This window comes from Periplaneta americana, chromosome 3 (assembly GCF_040183065.1).
Source record: "Periplaneta americana isolate PAMFEO1 chromosome 3, P.americana_PAMFEO1_priV1, whole genome shotgun sequence".
In the NCBI taxonomy this organism is placed as follows: Eukaryota; Metazoa; Arthropoda; class Insecta; order Blattodea; family Blattidae; genus Periplaneta; species Periplaneta americana.
In genome coordinates this window covers 52,044,666-52,064,787 of record NC_091119.1, presented here as the reverse complement: position 1 = coordinate 52,064,787, position 20,122 = coordinate 52,044,666, and the positions used below count along the sequence as shown (strand labels likewise).

Here is a 20,122-nt window from a genome sequence, read left to right as displayed (position 1 = left end):
TAACATTGACTTTCTATATTTGTAATGATCTGCAAAACAATTTGAAATAATATGTATGTTATAGATTTTTCTGATTACACAGGGAAATTTATGCTGTGGTAGTACTGACGTATTGCAAAACAAAGTGCCGATGCGCAACATGGTATTGTGAATCACATGACAACCACATCGAAGCTGACTCAACAAGAAAACATCACATGACATGTCAACCTGGCGGTAATCGACTGTTACAGTGATTTAAAGCTTTGTTGTGTGCACAGTTAACTTACAGGGAAAGGGCCAATTTCTGTATCGGTACTTTTGCTCTCCCTGATTTCGAGAACTTCAGCTGAAGCATTACATGGCTTGGAATCTTTTATTTTCGGCGGTGTTGGCCATCGTTTTTGTGTCTGGTAAATATAATACTTATTTTCTGTAAATATAATACTTATTTTCTGTACTCCAAAATTATGTTAACCAATTTTTTTAAAGGTATCAAATTGTAAACCTAGGAGACGTCGTTGCATATAGACCACTTTTACACTAAATCTATCTTTAGTGAATACAACGTATACTAAAACACTAACTTAACCTAACCTAATGTAACCTGTCACAAATTAAGGAAAAGGTTAGGTCAGGTTAGGGTTTTAGTATATCTTGCAAAAACAAACGAGTCTCCTAGCAAATTACCATGTATTGTACAATATTCAACGAACAGTTGTAGTACAGTACACATGACAGAATTCTGCTGGCAAGTGCTCACAGAATATAAAAACAACGCTCTGTTCTTTCCACGGAAATTACAAAAATACGCAAACAAAATAGGTATTTGTACAGACATTGTTAACAACGCAATGACTGTTTTAAGACATCTAGACATATACCATAATCTTCCTTCAACTTAACTAAATTTTCTTGTGCTCTGTTCTAGTGCTGGGTGCAGATCCAACACCACCGAACTTCAGTGATACTTATACAGTAAAGGGAACACTTTACATTCCATATGCAGAGATTCGTGAGCCTTTCTTAGCGTATTACGACTTGACTGTTGGGTCTAGCCGCATTGATTACTATGGAGGTAGGTACCGGTACACATAATTCAGTCATCTAGCCTGCTTTGTAATCCATACGACTTGTCATAAATACTAATTTATATTGTAAGTATGTTAATGGGTGATATTTTGTTGACCGTACCAGAGAAAAGATAGATTGCTCTTTCTCCCTTTGCTCAGTTTGGAAGAACTGTATTTGAAATTCCTGAATATTATTAGGTCATGATATAGTATTCACCGGTCACTGAACGAATATTGCACGCTTTTATCACTGCCAATGTGGCGCTATAAACCATTTTTCAATATTTTTATCACAGCCACAACACATTAAATTCTTATTGTACCATATGTATGGAATTATCACGACATTAGCACATTTAATGTATCATAAAACCAGGGGCGATTTCTTTGGGCATGCTATGCTTGCTGCGCAAGCCCAATATTTTCGTAGAATGTGTATTTCCAAAATGAGATTATGTACATTAAAATTTATTTTGATTTTTGGAATATTGTATAGGCGTAATACCATCCGCAGGTTGCACACCGCAAATATCGCAACGCTTGCTCGTTTCCCGGAGCTACAGGAAAGACGTAGAAATAGCGAGAATATGATGCACATGCAAGTGCCTTCCTCCTTAGTCCGTCCTAGGCGCACATGCTTCTTTTATGTGTTGTTTGAAGCTCTGGTCCGAGAGCTACACCAACGACTATTTAACGTTACACAGACCAGTATTGGCAGCGGAATGTGCTGTGAATTGCGAGTGCAATGTAATTGTATGAGCTGAATGCATGTGTTAGCTGCTGCATGTATTAGGTCTATTAATTCTTATACTTTAATGTGAAATATTGCAATGAGTTCGGAATTGTGTGTTATTGAAACCCTATTATTAAATCCATTTTCCCGAAGGACTATTCATGAGAAGACAGACATTATAGAGAATATGTGCGCTCGTTCAATGCAGCTCAATACAACAATATGCAATGGTTGGCAGGGTCGAAAAAAACTAAATAAACTGTTTTGTTGGCCATGTTTGTTATATTATATCGAACTTCTACGTCTGATAAGCGAATATGATCCATGACTCATAATAATTTCATAATTATAAAACAAATTATTTATGTGGGTCTGATTATTTTTTATTAATTATGAATTATTATATCCTCCCATCTTCCCCTATGAATAAAAGAGCAAGCCTAACTTTCGTGACTAGCATTCGCCCCTGCATAAAACATATTTACTTCAAAGTCCCTTCAGAGGTAACGTGTGAATGAAGTGAGACAAATGGCTAGGAGCTCATTTAAAGGTCAACATGAATCTAAAGAGTGGCAATGCTCTTAAGAGGCTTCGAAGCTTATCCTATTTTCTAGTAAGAGTATATAAGTTCGTAATAATAATGTATCGTAACACTTGGTTTCACTTCGATCCTTCCATATATGTTGTTGTTGTTTTCTAATGCCAGGCGTTTGGCAATAAAGTCATTTGACCTCTTGCACTCCAATATTTTTCAAAGATATTAGCATGACCAGCCACTGAAGCACTCTTCCATATATTAAATTCACTGTTGGCAGTCACTCTAGCATGAACATTTCAGTGAAAGAGACTTGTGGCAGGAGCCTCATAGCAAGGCGCGACGGCCTCGCTCACAGGCAGTAGCACTCGAAAGTTGAGAGGAAGCCTGGGAAGAGGTATCGATTCGCTACGACTCAGTAGCAGGAAGCAGGATTAGCCTCAACTGTGATATATGCTGCACTACATTGGTGTTCTGTGAATGCATTGTATTGTAGGCTGACCAGATGTCCCCGATTTTGAGTTGCTGTCCCTGGGGAGCAAGTGTCCCCGTTTTTTTTCGCGAGAAGCTTTGATTTTGTTTCGATAACATTTTGCACATAAATATTTAAGGATTGTGATGGAACTGCTGTGATTCATGCATACTTCTGAACCAGTAGCGGCTGGTGATCAACAGTAGCGGCTGGTGATCAAAATAATAAATGTGCTACAATCTCTTTATCGGCCTACTGTATACACTTATATGTATTTATCTTAATTTGAGACTCGCCTAGTGATGAAATATGAAGTCCATACGACGTTCCTTCCTACTGCAGAACTTGTCAATTACCCTGGAGTTAAACCCCTCCATCTTGGACGTCATACTCTTTTCTGTTGACAGTATTGCAAGAGCAGTGAGGCGATCCTGGGACATAGTGTCCCTTAAAAACGTTTTTATGCGTTTAAAGAAAGAAAAACATCTTTCTGGCTCAGCAGTGGTCATTGGTGTTGTAACCAAAATATTTAACAACTTCGTTACTTCACAGAATAGATCCTGTGAATTGTTGGAGGCTATGTTATGTATTGTAACAATTGAACAGCTCCATCTATATTTCGGAAGTCGGGTCTTCCATATAGAACCCCAAGTTGTGTCTTTAACACTCTTTTGTTCAGTACAGTATAGCTGTTGACAGCAACTTCAAGTTCGCGTTCAGGAAAATTATGCGAAAAATTGTCAAAAAATTTGCTGTTTAACAATTTTGTTGCGTCTAGGTAGGTTAAAGACTGACACGAGAAGTAGTTTCCTGAATTATACTGTCACATACTTCCTTGGCTTCAATTTTCTAGACTGACTGATTCAGGAAGAACCTCAAAAACCAGGCAGATGGCAGCAGGAGTCGGACACTTGAATTACCAAACAAATTGTACATAGTTCCGAGTTCTTCCACAAACAAGCATTTTTTCGTTACACTTTACTTTTGTAATCTCGAAACTGTGTTGTGCTGAAGCTGACTACAGCACTTCCCCATGTAAAAATAGCCAATCAGAGCAGTGATTTCAGCTTTGCACATGCACATTAGTTGTCAACATTCTCATATAGAGTTTTGAGTAGCACAACGTACCGGCTGAGGCACCAAAGAGCGAAGACTAAACACTCTATAACGCGTCGTGAACATAACCAGGGAAATTGTCAAATGGCAGATCAAATACTATGGTATTGCAAATACATTATTTGAGCAAAAATTATCATTGTACTGTAGCACATAAGGACGGGCCGCCCCTGTTCTGAACGCTTCTCAGTATCAGACAGAAGAACCAGCGAGCACAGTATGAGATATTCTGCACTCTTTGAGAAGAACACAGCATCTTTGTCTTTGATCATGTTAGCATTCGCGTTGCGCGGAAGTGTTAGAACTGACAAAGCATCCATTTTTAAGCAGTTCAAAAAATGAGGAATTTTGTGACAAACCAACAGGTGAAAAGTACCGGTATGATGTTTTTCAACATAAAAAAAAAAACATTCCGTTTATGAAAATCTTCTCAAAGTAGTGCCATTAATCATGTGTCTTCCAGTCAGTAATTCATCAGTTGAAAGATTTTTCTGCACAGTGAACTCAATCTGGACTGATGAAAAGTCAAAAAAGAAAGTTTAAACAGTTACAGCTTTGTTAGGCCTACAAGTGAAAAAAAAATTCATTCCTCATTTGAAGAACTTAGTGTGAGGCTGCATGGGAATGAACACATCCTTAAAAAGATATATTCTTCAGACAAGTACTTGTAAAATGTGTGTGTTATCATTCAGTGTGTACAATATTATGTGAAAGACTTCCATGCATGCGTCAATACTGAAATTGAATTCTTAGTGGCTATAATTATCAATATAGGCTATAGCAGTTACGTGTGTTTATGCATTCAATTCAAAACGTTAAAATACTCTATAAATTTAGTATGTAAAGTTCTATCATTGTATCTACTGTTACACGTATTTTCTGTAACATATCAACGGAGAGTGACTAGATAAGCGTTTGTGGTTTTTCTTGAAATTGCCGATGTCCCCTGCTGGACCATAGAAAATCTGGTCAGCCTACTATATTATTGAGTGTTAGTTTAATCCAAAGTGCTTGCATTTATGTGCTACATACTGTTTTGTGAAAAAAATTGCTTATGCTGAGAGAACATTGAGGTCAAAATTTGGAGAATTAAAAGAGAAACGGTTTTCAAGTTTGGCATATGAAACAAAATGTGCTTATAAAGACAGGAGATCGACACTACATTTACATATTAAAATAGCGGATGGAGGAAGACAAAATAGAAAATTTCAATTTTCATGGTATAAGAAAATATCCTTGGCTAACAGGGTGCTCTGAGACAAATAGGTTATATTGTTACACCTGTATTCTGTTTGGGGGTGAAATGAGTGGTAATCATCATCTTGTGGGGTTTGTGTCCCAAAACATTTTGATAGAAAAGCCGAGAAACATCTGCTGTATAAGAAAATATAAAATAAGATTTTTTTCAGCATACCCAGTATTTACACCTTAGCTTCGCTACTGAATCCAAAGAGCCGCTGAAGGACGCAATTCTTATTGTTTATCTTTTAAATGCTTCTCCTTCCATTTCTCTATTCATTTATTTGTTTGTTTGTTCATTCATGAGAATGTAGCAGGACATTTTTGCAGCCTGTATTGATATGTGACTATTTTTTGATAACAGGAATGGTGAAAACGTATCAAATCAGCAAGTATGGAAATTTCGGAACAAGTTTAAAGGTTGCACCTGTGACAACAGAGAAAGTAGAGAATAAGGAAACTTGCCTACAAGTCAACGGAACCAAAGACAACAAAATCGAACCACAGAGTATTCTTCCAGACTTAACAGGATTCAAGGTATGAGTCAGTGTCATATATGAAGCAAGTTATATGTTAAAATCTTCTAATTCTTTCCTGTTCTTGCTGTCTCTCTGTTAAATAATGATAGCTTATTTCCAGAGTTCATAGGGTGTGAATTAAGGGGAGAGGATGGTATTTTTTGGTGAAAAATGAGTAAATTAAAAAAAAAAATCTTTAAAATACACTGTGATATGTGTGGAATGCATAGCATAACATTTTGTGGGTATTTGTGCCCTTGTTGGATGTTGAGTCGCCATTTTTAAACTTCCTGCATTATAGATTTTTAAATCACTCCCCCACTTTTATTGTTGTTTCTGGTAAATTAAATTTTCAAAAAATTTTTTTTTCTTTAAAATACCCTTTGATATGTGTGGAATGCATTGCATAACATTTTGTGGGTATTTGTGCCCTTATCGGATGTTGAGACGTGATTTTTAAACTTCCTGGGCAATGGATTTTTAAATCACGCACCCGATTTTATCGGTTTCCAGGAACTTCATTTTTTTTTTTTGCTACATTGCCAGACAAAAATGGATATCATTTCTGAACTATTAAAGATACATGCATGAAATTTAGAACACACATTCTGTAGACCATTAGGATACTTTTCTCTGTAACAGAATTTTGTTAATTGATTTCATTTTAAAAATACGTCCGTTTGTTTGCAAGAAAGGAAATCAGAAAATTGTTATTAAATTTTAATTGTTTATTTTACTAACAGGGGGACTAATATCAAAATTCTGTTACAGACAGTTTGTAGAACATGCTTTTGCAAATACACTGTAAAAAACTGTTTGAATCTATCTTTAAAATGGTTTAGATATATCGGTTTTAGTACAATCCTGCATTGGGTATACTTTTTTCAAATTTGGGCCCCAAAATATTTTTTTTTTTTTTTTCAAAATATTTTTATTTGGTTGAGTTGCCACAGCTATGAGCTGTCTACATACAAATAATTAATATTTTAAACCAAATAGGAAAAAAAGTTTTGAAAAATACCATCCTCTCCCCTTAAGATTTCTGATGGGGTGGGGGGGGAGTATAGAATTCTAGATAGAGAATATCATACATAAAAAAAATAATAATAATAATAATAATAATAATAATAATTATTATTATTATTATTATTATTATTATTATTCCAGGAATGCATATAGAGTGTTAGTCGGGAGACCGGAGGGAAAAAGACCTTTGGGGAGGCCGAGACGTAGATGGGAGGATAATATTAAAATAGATTTGAGGGAGGTGGGATATGATGATAGGGACTGGATTAATCTTGCACAGGATAGGGACTGATGGCGGGCTTATGTGAGGGCGGCAATGAACCTTCGGGTTCCTTAAAAGCCATTTGTAAGTAAGTATTATTATTATTATTGTTATTATTATTATTATTATTATTATTATTATTATTATTATTATTATTATTATTATTATTGACATTACTGTGATGAAATGTAAACATTGGAAGTAAGAATAATGAAGTAATGAATAAACTCATCTCTATGTCACATCACAACTGGATCACACTTTTAAAAATAGTTGATAAGATGTGTAATTCCTAAGTTATTGATTTTTGTCAGCTTGCCAGTGATGATCATACATCAATATTATTTTCTTTGCTTACTTTACTCTTGGAAGGAACAGGGTCAGAGCACAGTATATTGTAGTAAGCAGTATATCCTTGCCCTTTCTCAGAAACAGATAGTATGCGGACATTACTTTGCAGCATGGAAGGACAGTGCTAAGACAGTAAAAACATTGAACACCTTGCTGACTGACAGCGATTCAAACTTCACTGTAACAGTGATCGCCATTTTCCGCTTATTCAGCGAAGGAACAAGAGTGTGGTTCTTTGTAAAAACAGCGGACATTTTGGAATCCAGTAGTTCAGCCCCTCACAGCTACTGCCACTCATCAGAAATTAATAACAGAGGTAGTGTTGTCCAGGCTGAATGCAACCAGTGTTAACACTGAGCTAGGAATTTATGTAGCAAGCTTTTAAGGTTCATCGCCGCCCTCACATAAGCCTGTCATCGGTCCCTACCCTGTGCAAGATTAATCCACTCTCTACCATCATATCCCACGTCCCTCAAATCCATTTTAATATTATCCTCCCACCTGCGTCTTGGCCTCCCCAAAGGTCTTTTCTCCTCCGGTCTCCCAACTAACACTCTATATGCATTTCTGGATTTGCCTATACGTGGTACATGCCTTGCCCATCTCAAACATCTGGATTTAATGTTCCTTATTATGTCAGGTGAAGAATACAATGTGTACAGTTCTGCATTGTGTAACTTTGTCAATTCTCCTGTAACTTCATCCCTCTTAGGCACAAATATTTTCCTAAGAACCTTATTCTCAAACATCCTTAATCTCTGTTCCTCTCTCAAAGTGAGAATCCAAGTTTCACAACCATACAGAACACTCAGTAATGTAACTGTTTTATAAATTCTAACTTTCAGATTTTTTGAGAGCAGACTAGATAGCAAAAGCTTCTCAACCGAATAATAACAGGCATTTCCCATATTTATTCTGCATTTAATTTCCTCCCGAGTGTCTTTTATATTTGTTACTGTTGCTCCGAGATATTTGAATTTTTCCACCTCTTCGAAGGATAAATCTCCAATTTTTATCTTCACTTGCCTTGTGATGCTCGAAAGACAAGTGACAAATTCATTTTTATTGGCTGTTCAAAGTGGACAGCAATCAGGAGGGAGTTCAAAAATAGGAGTTACGGAATTATCAGAAGTCTGTTCTTTGCTTGCAACAGTTTTATACTTGTTTTTTTGAAAGATGGGACATGACAGGAGCGTTGCAATTGGAAAAACAACTGAATGTCACATAGCGTGGTAGGCCTGTTGCTATGGTAACAACAATTGAGTTGCCAAACTTACCGTTCCCACATGGCGAGTGCTTAATAGCTCTCCTGGCGACATTTATTGTGTACACAGTGTTAGCATTGGTACGTTTTGTCTTTGATTCTCTGTCGATTTTTGTGTTGTTTTCTTATCTTTGCGTCAATTGTCAGTGAATGTTTTAACGTCAGCCATCGTAACGTCAGTTGATACCTTCCATCAGCTGGCAGCATGGTAGTCCATATTGGTAACATAGCACTGTAGTTCCAAGTTCGGCTACTAAACTGTCATGTCCCATCTTTCAAAAAAACAAGTATAGTTCACCTCTCATGGTGCACCAAACGCAAAAAGAACTGCAGCTTTGGTGCCTTGCGTACAAATGAGGATGCTTGAGTGAATGATGCAAAGTCAGTATATGACATTGGATCGAAAAAACAAAATAATAAACTGATTCTTAATTTCTCTTCTAATTATTGTTTTAATATTGCCTATTTTCTATTACAAGGTACTTTTATAATTTGTAGAATAGAAATAAGCATGATAATAGTACATTATGCAACGAGCCTATAATGGTAGTAATTAAGATGCGAGGATGTTTATGAAACGAGCACAAGCGAGTTTCATAATTTTCATACAAGCATCTTAATTACCATTATAGGCAAGTTTCATACGACTTTTTATGCTCGACCATATTTCTAACTTGAAATTATTCATAAGTATTCATGTTATTGTTATGTGAGTGAGTGCAATAGCCTACCTCATAAATTGTGAGATGTGCGCAGACGCGAAAGTATTGATTTTTTCCGGGAAACAAATGTCGACGACCTTGATATAATCTAGAGAGTAAGATAAATATTAATCTTGATATAACCTTGAAATTGAATTCGACATTGAAAAACGAGATGACAAATTGAATTTATTTGAATATTATTTACAATTAACGCTAATTATTATAGTAACAGAACATAACCTTCTGCGACAATATTGGATTTCCAGTCTCTGTGACGTTTCCCTAGTTGTCTTTCGATTGCATATCCGAGAATAATCGAAAACCTGAACTTTAATGAATAGGTGTACTTTAATGACATGCATTAAAGGACTGCTACCAGGTGTATAATTACTACATTTCGGCATGGCCGAGCATAAAATATAATAAAATGTATCTCGTTTCTGCTAAATATTTGTTTATAGGCAAATTGGGTTCAGTAAACCACAAATTATCAAAGTAAAACTAAACAGTTCCTTTTTATTCCAGCTATACCCATACTTCTTGGATAACGCGCATTTTATCTGGATAAAGCTAAGTTTACCCAATTTCTGTTCTATCGAAGGTGGGGGGGGGGGGGAGCACACACACCAGAAATAATATATACAGATTGATTGCTAGACCTCAGAAAATGAATTTGTGAAGTTTGTGAAGCTGCCAAGTTAGTATTCATTTCTTATGTCAAAGCAAGCTTGCATTCTGAAAGATGCAGTATCGTTAAATATTATGAAAACTACGTTTAAAATTGGTGATTTCCTCTTCATGTAAGTTGTAAGATATTACTTTGTGATATAAGTAATTAAATTTCATGCTAATGTTCTTATTTTAATTTTGTGCTGTAGTTGATTGGTACAGAACCAATAAATGGCCTGAATTGCGAAAAATGGCGTTTGGTGGACACAAAAGGAGCCAAGGTCAACAAATACACAATGTGGATTCGGTACAAGGTAATTTTTATCTCTCTGTGTTTCTTTATTATGCTAAGACCTTTTATTACATTGCAGATCCATTTCAGATTAAATTTTATGTGTGTTTGGAATTTTGCTGTAAGAAATGAACTTCATATTTTTGCTTTTATGTCCACAATAAACCAGGAATGAGGACAGGAAGCGGAGGACGTGAATGTAAAAATTTTTTATTTGCAATAAATCGAGAACCAAAATGTCTATGCACATCTATATGTATGTCACGATATATAAAGTCGATATTATGCATTCTGATGTTATTTGTATATAATTGACCAATGGCGTTCTCTCATGAGTAAAGGCCACCCAACATGAACACAGATTAACCAACTTCAAAATTTATGACACAGGATATTTAAGAAGTCAATTCATGTGGCAATTTGGTCACATTCACACGTAACATATATTGAAATGATTCTACTGAATTTATCAGTTAGTTACAAAGGATGTATGAAGAAGAAATTATGCTGCAACCTCCTTGCTACCAAATATACGATAACCAAATAACTTTATATTGGCAACAGATAGAATCTAGTAGGCTGTGATTGGAAACAACAGCAAGGTTGAAAAACTTCGCCAACTTTCACGTTCCTGTTCCCTGGCTCTGGAAAGCTTCTTGTTAATAAATTGTGAATGCTCACATTTAAATATATAACAATTTTTCCATTTTCGTTGTTTCTGTGGACGAAGCCATAATTTAATGCATGGGAGGTTTTTCTTTAATTCCTTCACTTTTAACAAAGCGGATTTCTCTCTTGGAAATATGTTGTTGTTGTTATCCAAATCTGGGCTTTGGCAACGAAGCCATTAGCACTCTTGTTTTCCAATATTTCTCTGTGGTGGATCCAACAGGTATAACTTCACAGGTTTGTAGATGTTCTGCAGTCATTTCTTCTTCTTTGTGGCATAGAGAACAATTTGGATTCATGTAAATTCCTATTTCATGCTAGTGTTTGGCCAAATAATCATGTTCCGTAAGCAGTTTGAATTTTGCTACTGCAGTTTTACGTGGGATTTCCAGAATAATTTGTTTGTTTGTTTTTTTTTTTTTTTTTTAAATTAAAATGTTCCATTTTTTATCTTTGTCTTTGTTACATAGTGCGTGGTTTTGCTTGATTTTATATTTGTTTTTAATTAATCTTTTCATGGATTGAAAAGGTAGGCTTTTATTTACATTCTGAATTAAATTGGAGCCTTTTTGGCAAGAAAATCAGCAGTTTCATTTCCAGCAATTCCGCAATGTGTAGGTATCCCTCTTGGAAATATGGGTTCCCAAAAAATAGACATCAGTAGAAAAATATATGTGAAAGTTTCATGCTAAATTTAAAGATTGATCACCTAATAACCAATTTGAAAAAGGCATACATATCATACACTATCCTAATTATTGTCTCTTCATATGCATACAGTGTTCACAAAACTCGATAGAAATATGTTTAGAATCCACATAGTTCTTATGGCACAAGCTGTAGATGCACAGAATGTCGCTGTCTCTTGGTCTGAAGAGTTATAAGTTTGAGTCCCAACTTGAGTATAGGTGTTGCGTTCATATTAATTTACTATTAATCTACTATGCTTGGACTGTTTAATTTTAAAATGATGTAGGTATTACGAACATTTTTCCAGCTACTTTTACCAGAGAAGTTTCAATGAATTCCCATGAATGAATTGTTTAGACATGACCATGCATGCCTTACAAGAGCCTGAGCAATCTCAAAAGATAAAATGTAATGGTAACTTGTAAAGACTATGTTATTGATATTTTGGTTTTGTGTTTCTTGCATTGTTTCTTCCATGAACTCTTTCTCTAAGGCAAAATGTGATACAGCATTTCTTGCAGGTTTTCAGAAGCGAGCATTTAATGTTTAAATGACCGTATAACATCATAGTAATAGGATTTTTGTTGAATTGTTGGTCATTAGAGAAGAGAGGATTTCCTCTATAAATGGGGTATGAACCCATAAGCGTTATTTAGCTTACTTTTCTAATGTAATATTTGTTTATGATACATTTTGGTGTATGGTGCACAAAAATTTTTGATTTCAAAGTGGCAAAGGGATATTTCTTTTAACCAGATCACACATTAAATCAAATCAGAATATTTAATTTTATTATGATGACAAGTCGAAGAAACTTTGACAGTTTGTGGAGTGCTTTGTATTTTAGAACAGCTTAAGTTAGTCGCAAGAAAATGATTAATTTTTAATTAATTTTTTTCAACGATGCTTAACAAAAAATGTTCCAAAATGTACTGCTAAAGCAGTGAGTTGAAAGTTACACAACTTTCATAACTGACAGGTCTCAATATTCTTAGTGTAACGGAAAAATCATTAAAAATAATAGATTTCTTAAAATGAAGTAGGTTTTTTCTATTTTAACAGTGTATATTTTGTTATTTTTAATGCATATATCTTGGTTTTTAAGTGCATACATATTTTGCTGCTTTTTAGTGTATATAAATCTGCCCCCTATTCATAACACATGGACAGTGTTCCTGGTGCCAATTACCTTCATACAGGTAACCTGTTTTCTTTTTGTGCACATGTTCTTTTGCTTAAATTTCATCAACACAAGACAAAATCTGATACCATCTTTTAAATGTTTAAATGATATAATTTGCTATTGCTGTTGAGTGAAATATCTTGTTCAGAACTAAATTTACATTTTTATTATTTCACTCTTTGCTGTCAGCTGATATTCCTCCCCCCCCCCTTTTTCAGTAAATTTAAGTAACATAATTAAGAGAAGATATTATTTAGAGTTATAGATTTCTAAATTACAGTGCAGATAATCTCTAATCCACTGTAAACAAGAACTTCAGCGTGAAATCATTTTTGAAAGAAATTGTAATGCAGAACTGCTATCATTTTGTGATTTTTCTTTTTATTTCTATTACCATATTTGTATTTCTGGTGGTGTGGAAGAGAAGGCCTGATGACCTTAACTACACCAGAATGAATGAATAAATAGCTCAGAAAATTACGAAATAAAAATAAGTCAGTGCTTTCAACATCAATTTTAAGATGCAAACAATCTCTAATCCATCACAAACAGAAACTTAATGTGTGTGTCATCATTCCTCAAAGAAAGTGTAACACAGTATTTATTTCAGAAGAAATACATAGGTCTGAAAAGTACGAAGTAATCATAAATCAATGCTTTCAACATCGGCAATGTAAAATAAGATAACAATAATCACACTTCTGTAGCGAACTAATTACATTGGCCAATAAAGTATGTCTTTATACAATAATACTAAAAATTTCTTTTATTTTCCTTCGTTGTGAAAATAATGTCTATTTTTGCAGACAAGTTCGAGATGTAAGAGAAAATCTGATGATTATGATCACCTCATGTTTCTCCGAAATCAAATTGTACTTTATCTTTAAATTTATCATTGTTTTGTATTCTCTCCGCAAATCATATTGTATTTTATTTTTAATTTAACCTCTGCTTTGTATTCTGTATCCTAGTGGTCAGCCATAGATGTCAGCCAGATGTCCCAAATTGTGGAATTAGTAGTAGTGGTTTAAGATCTATTATTAGACAGTACATCTCGCTTGATGACATGTGTCAGAGGAAGAAAAATTGTTTGTATATATTTGACGTCTGATTTGTGTAATATGTATCTAGTTAGCTATATATGGAGTGGAGGGGGAAAGGAACTGGCCACCATACCCCATTATCTATTGACTTAGTTGCCTCATGAGTGATGCCTTATTGGTGTCGTTTGTGAGGTTCAAACCTGTCTTCAGATAGTTGACCAAACAACAACAACAACTTGGTTTAAGAAATTCAGACCGTGTAAGCTCTATTTCCTATCCTCTCAACTCCTAAAACTTTGTTTTGTCTGATTATGATGTGAAGATAAAGGTTTTAATTGGAATTTTAAGAAGTGACATTTTATCGTTTTGAATAATATGTTGGTGTGTTGATAGTCTGAAAGTAAATAAACAGGACAACCAATCAAAATATCCCTAAACAATATTTCTCCACCACAAAATAGATCGTGATCATCTGAGAATTTGAATTCAGGTATGCAAAACTGATACACCTGACATTTGTCTGTTTTCAGAAGTCTGCAAATGATCCTGGTGTAAAAATCGCCATCCCAGTTCGATACGAAATGAAGGGTTACAACTCTTTGCTGGGTTCTCATTATGACCACTACTACCTGGAGTACGATTGGTTTGCTTTCAAGAAGCCTGATCCAGTTGTGTTCAAAGTTGACAGCAGTAAGTGTTTCTTGCTTAAAAGTGATAATACTTAGTTAAATTATGGATAAAGCTCGGATTTATAGGAATTGTAAGTTAAGTATGACACAAAGTACAGTTGAATGAATGTGGTATCCATTAGGACAGTCTTGAAGCCTGGTTCACAAAACTTCAAATGCAATATTAGAGAACTGAGCCAAAAGTCGTCTTGTAAAGTGTGCACTGATTTGTACATAGCAGTTAGGAGCTTTGAAGACCGTTAATGGTACAAAGGGAAAATACTAAATGACAAGAGTGACATCTAAAATGGGTGGTGGCATGGCGTTTATGTTTATAAACGTATACATTTTACCATTTACAAAAATTGAAAACTTTTTTTACGAAATAAATTTTTGTTTGTAATCATCTTATATAACAATATCTAAACTTTCCTCATGTTGCTCAGGTTTTCCTCATTTAAAAAATGTGTGTTTATAAGGAATGTTTCTTTTCATCAGTGACAGCTTTTCCCTCAACTCTGTTATCTTATTTTATACTCGTATACTTACAAATGGCTTTTAAGGAACCTGCAGGTTCATTGCCGCCTTCACATAAGCCCACCATCAGTCCCTATCCTGTGCAAGATTAATCCAGTCTCTATCATCATGTCCTACCTCTCTCAAATCCATTTTAATATTATACGTCTTGGCCTCCCCAAAGGTCTTTTTCCCTCCTACCTCCCAACTAACACTCTATATGCATTTCTGGATTCACCCATACATGCTACATGCCCTGTCCATCTCAAAAGTGTGGATTTAATGTTTTTAATTATGTCAGGTGAAGAATACAATGTGTGCAGTTCTGAGTTTTGTAACTTTCTCCATTCTCCTGTAACTTCATCCCTTTTAGTCTCAAATATTTTCATAAGAACCTTATTCTCAGACACCCTTAATCTCTGTTCCTCTCTCAAAGTGTGAATCCAAGTTTCACAACCATACAGAACAACCGGTAATATAACTGTTTTATAAATTCTAACTTTCAGATTTTTGGACAGCAGACTGGATGATAAGAGCTTCTGAACCGAATAATAACACTCATTTCCCATATTTATTCTGCTTTTAATTTTCTCCCGAGTGTCATTTATATTTGTTATTGTTGCTCCAAGATATTTGAATTTTTCCACCTCTTCGAAGGATAAATCTCCAGTTTTTATATTTCCATTTCATACAATATTCTGGTCACGAGACATAATCATATACTTTGTCTCTTCGGGATTTACTTCCAAACCTATCGCTTTACTTGCTTTAAGTAAAATTTCCGTGTTTTCCCTAATAGTTTATGGATTTTCTCCTAACACATTCACGTCATCCGCATAGACAAGAAGCTGATGTAACCTGTTCAATTCCAAACCCTGTCTGTTATCCTGAACTTTCCTAATGGCATATTCTAGAGCGACTAGACTCTGCTTTAAGTTTCACTGAGACACATTTTAATTAATCGAACTAGTTTCTCGGGAATACTAAATTTAATAAGAATGTTATATAAAACTTCTCTCTTAACCGAGTCATATGTTTTTTTGAAATCTTTGAATAACTGATGCTACTGTACCCTTATACCACTGCCATCATGATCTAATACAGGCCGTAAGGCAGACCACGTGACTCGCTTAACAGCTGATCGCAAAAGGCGGTCTTTCAACCATATGAATTAGTTGCAGTGCATGAAGAATAACATATTTCTCTGAAATGCAGTGTAATTGCGTTAGTAAAATTTTAAACAGTGATTGTGAGACACTTGAGACACAATTTACTTGCAATTTAAGGTATAATATTATTTTTGGTGTGAAAATTACGTTGTTGCAGGCAAAGTTCGTATGTGTAATACCCGCCTTTATTTCGATTAAATATTGCGCCCTTATGTGGTTAAGTGAAATTTTGGTCTTATAAACAGTAGGCTAAATATGTGTAATAATATATACGTGAAAGTGAAACACTGACTGGCATGTAAAGTAAGTTGTGATTGGGCCGAAGTGCAGCGTTACCGATGTTACTCTTGTCTAATCCATTATTGTTAGTTTAACGTATTTGTCTTATTAAATTTAAATTATTGCGCCCTTTTTATTTGTGAATAACCTACATTATACGAGTAAATAATACGACGTTTGATAATATACACAATTTGAACTAAAAACGAGATACATATAGTATATTACGAAAAATTATACCCTATAGTTTTCATTACTGTTACAGTATCTAGAATTGTAATTAGTTGAAATAAAGCACTCATGCTTCATTACGAAATTCTTGCACATTCATTTATGCACGTTTCAACAATTTTCAGTTGCATCACACGCATATTTTAATGTGTTGAAGTTATAGGTTATGTTTATTCTATCAGTACTTGCCTTATTTCCATATTCGCAATTATGCATTATAATTAAGCATAACGCTACGTATAACTTATAAATGCAATTTGTCTACACTTCAATTGTATTTATTCGTTTCAGACGGTACTCCAGTCTGAAGTCTGATTAGTTTAATATGTTACTAGGGCTAAACTAGCGCTGAGGTAGTTCCCTTCATATTCATACATCTTGCATATACAAATTAGTTCGGTTCATTCAGGATTTTAATATGCCTTGCTTATAGGATCAAATGCATCTCCACAAAAAATAAATTCAACTGTTTTCAGTTCAGAAATTACCGGAACTATACCTCAGCGCTACTAAGTAATATAACGTATGTACATTTCATATGAGGGACTGTGGTGAATTTTCTACCTATAAGTAAGGACGGTAACCGTGTTCTGAAGTTTATCCTAAAAATATATTCTTCTTTATTAAATCTCAAAACCGTTTTCGTTCTCAACTTAAGCCTAAAATGTTGACGCAGATAGGTTATGTTAACATGGTAAATTCTCTTCACATAAAAATAACACAGTTTTATTTATTATTCCTGCCACATTATGCAACACATAAATGGAACTTATGCACATATTACATTGAATAAAAATGTAATTGTATTATTTATTTGTTCCCTACTTTACTGGGTTGTAATGAATTGTATTTATCTAACCTACCAGATTAACACACAACTGTACATACACTAATTTCATAGGAGGGACTGTGGTAAATTTCGTACCTACAAGTAAGGAAGGTAGACGTGCTAAATTAAAATCACAATATAAATAATTCTTCTTTATTAAATCTCAAAATAGCTTCCATTCCAAACTTAAAATGTTGATGCAACCAGGTTATGTTACCATGTAAAACTCCGTTCACATTAAAATAACACAGTTTTGTAATTATTTCTGCAACATATTATGCAATAAGAAGTGTGAAGGGGTCTTATACACACATTACACTAAATAAAATTGAGCGCCGACACGCTATAAAGTAATATCTTTCTCTCAGCTCCGTATACTCAAATAGAAAAGCCCGACTCATCGAATGACGTCACACAACCTGCATTACGGCCTGGTCTAGATCACGATGGCAGTGCTTATACTCTCATTTTTTCTCCAATATCTGTCGAATACTAAAAATCTGATCAATAGTCGATCTATTACGCCTAAAACCACACTGATGATCCCCAATAATTTCATCTACATACGGAGTTAAACTTCTCAAAAGAATGTTGGACAAAATTTTGTACAACATCAACAGAAGAGATGTTACTCGAAAGTTACTACAGTTAGTCTTATCCCCTTTTTAGAAATAGGTACAATAAATTATGGACTCTTTCATTTGCTCTGGTACAATTTCCTTTTCCCAAATAGCAAGTACAAGCTTATAATGCACTTCCACCCTCTTGTATTAATTCTGCTGAAATTTGATCGATATCTGGAGACTTGTACTTTTTCAGATTTTCTATCGAATTTGACTTCAGAAAATGTTGCTTCGGGTATAAATGGGTCAGCAGTTATTTTATACTCTATATTGTTTTTAAATCACCTAATTGATGGAGTCGTGTATAATTTCATAAAACAATTTAATTTTAATAAATGTATCTTATTCTTAAGCCACAATTACTGTATATATATTTTTAACTTTTAGTGAAATCATGCTTCACTGTTGTATATTAGTCCATATACAGTAACTGTAACTTTGTTTATTTATTTTAGTACAATTTATATAACAAGTATATTTTGGCAATTTAGTACTGAGTAACAGAGTTGAGAAATATGTTCATAAAATATTGCTGAAATCAAAGTCTGTTTTCAAAGATAACTCCATTCTAACAACACTGTATAACAATTATACAATAGTACTTAATTATGAGCAAATAGTATTTATAACAGAGTTGAGATTTAATTAAAATAGGTACTCACCACAATTTTGGATATCAAGTCCGGCAAAGAACACAGTTTCTGTTGTACACAGCTTGCAACCATCTTGAATATATACTAAGGATCAGACCTTTCTTCTACAGATGCTAGCACCATCTAGCACATTATTTCTAGCTGTTTTGACTAGTAACAGAGTTGAGGCAGACTCGGGGACAATATTAAAACATGTGAAACCTGAAAAATTCCAGTTATTTATTAAACATTTTCTGTAAATATTAAAGAATACAATAAAAATGAAAAACATAAAGTAATGACATTTTATATTATAAGTATTTGACAAACAAAAGCAAAATGATAAAGAGAACATTCCATTTCTGTGTTCGCAGTGACAACTTTTTTAAATTGATCTTGTAATAATATAGAAAACAGGGAAGTACAGTTTCTCAAAGTCAAATACTTGTGTTTAAAAATTTATAAGAAACTTACTTTTATAATGGTTATTAGAAGAGAAAAATTCGCTCTGGCACCAGGGATCCAACCCGGGTCCTGGGTTTTATGTACAAATGTTCTGACCGCTGAGCTACGCCGAAGTTCAATCCACAGCACTGGATCGAATTCCTTCCTCTAGTGTTTTTCCCATTTGTGGCCTTACTCCATGTTCGACATAGGCTACGAGGTGTTCAGAGTTAAAGTGGATGAAGTCTATGTGACGTGGTTTTGAGATAATAGGACTTAAAGTTTACTTGCTCTAGTGGATTATCTAATTTGACTAAGAATAATTTTATTGCTCCATTCTCAAATTCTAGATATATAAAATTGTGATGTTAATTGATGCAACGCTTTGGTGACTTAATCCACTATGGCTCAGAACATCGTGAACAAATAATCTGAGCCGAAACTGACTGGTGTGACATAACGGCGAATGCTTGGAATTAAGACCTGACTGCTCGGAAAAGATCCAACTTCAGATAATCAGAAAATGCATTAAACTCAATTTATGAAAATTTGTGACTTGATCCACTTTAGCTCTGAACGCCTCATATAATATGTTGACATATCTGTAATGCTCGGGAAAAGTGACACAAGTCAGTTTCCACAAACCTTTTTTGATAATCTATTGACAACTTACGGAACATCTGCTAGCTTGGAAAAAAATACGTAGGTATTCCTCCCATTACAATAATTCATACAGAAAAAAATCAAATCGACATAAACCAGTGTAAGTTGTCAATAAATTATCAAAAAAGGTTTGTGAAAACTGACTTATGCCACTTTTCCCAAGCACTGCGGATATATTAAGTCAACTGCCATTATACAAGGAGCACACTCAATTGAGTGACTTGGTGGCTGGGGCCCGGGCTCGATCCCT

The 20,122-nt window shown here is 34.5% G+C and overlaps 1 protein-coding gene across 1 annotated transcript in view; it reads left to right on the top strand.

The window, feature by feature from the left end:
- Positions 1-200: 200 nt before the first annotated feature.
- The window catches only part of CtsK1 (C1 family peptidase 26-29-p), a 55,606-nt gene continuing 35,684 nt past the window's right edge, over positions 201-20,122 (top strand). Inside the window, exons 1-5 of the mRNA XM_069820505.1 lie at positions 201-392; positions 911-1,057; positions 5,512-5,684; positions 10,151-10,255; positions 14,349-14,508. Coding sequence (XP_069676606.1) covers positions 341-392; positions 911-1,057; positions 5,512-5,684; positions 10,151-10,255; positions 14,349-14,508 — 637 coding nt within the window. The 5' untranslated portion in view covers positions 201-340. The remainder of the gene's footprint in view (positions 393-910; positions 1,058-5,511; positions 5,685-10,150; positions 10,256-14,348; positions 14,509-20,122) is intronic.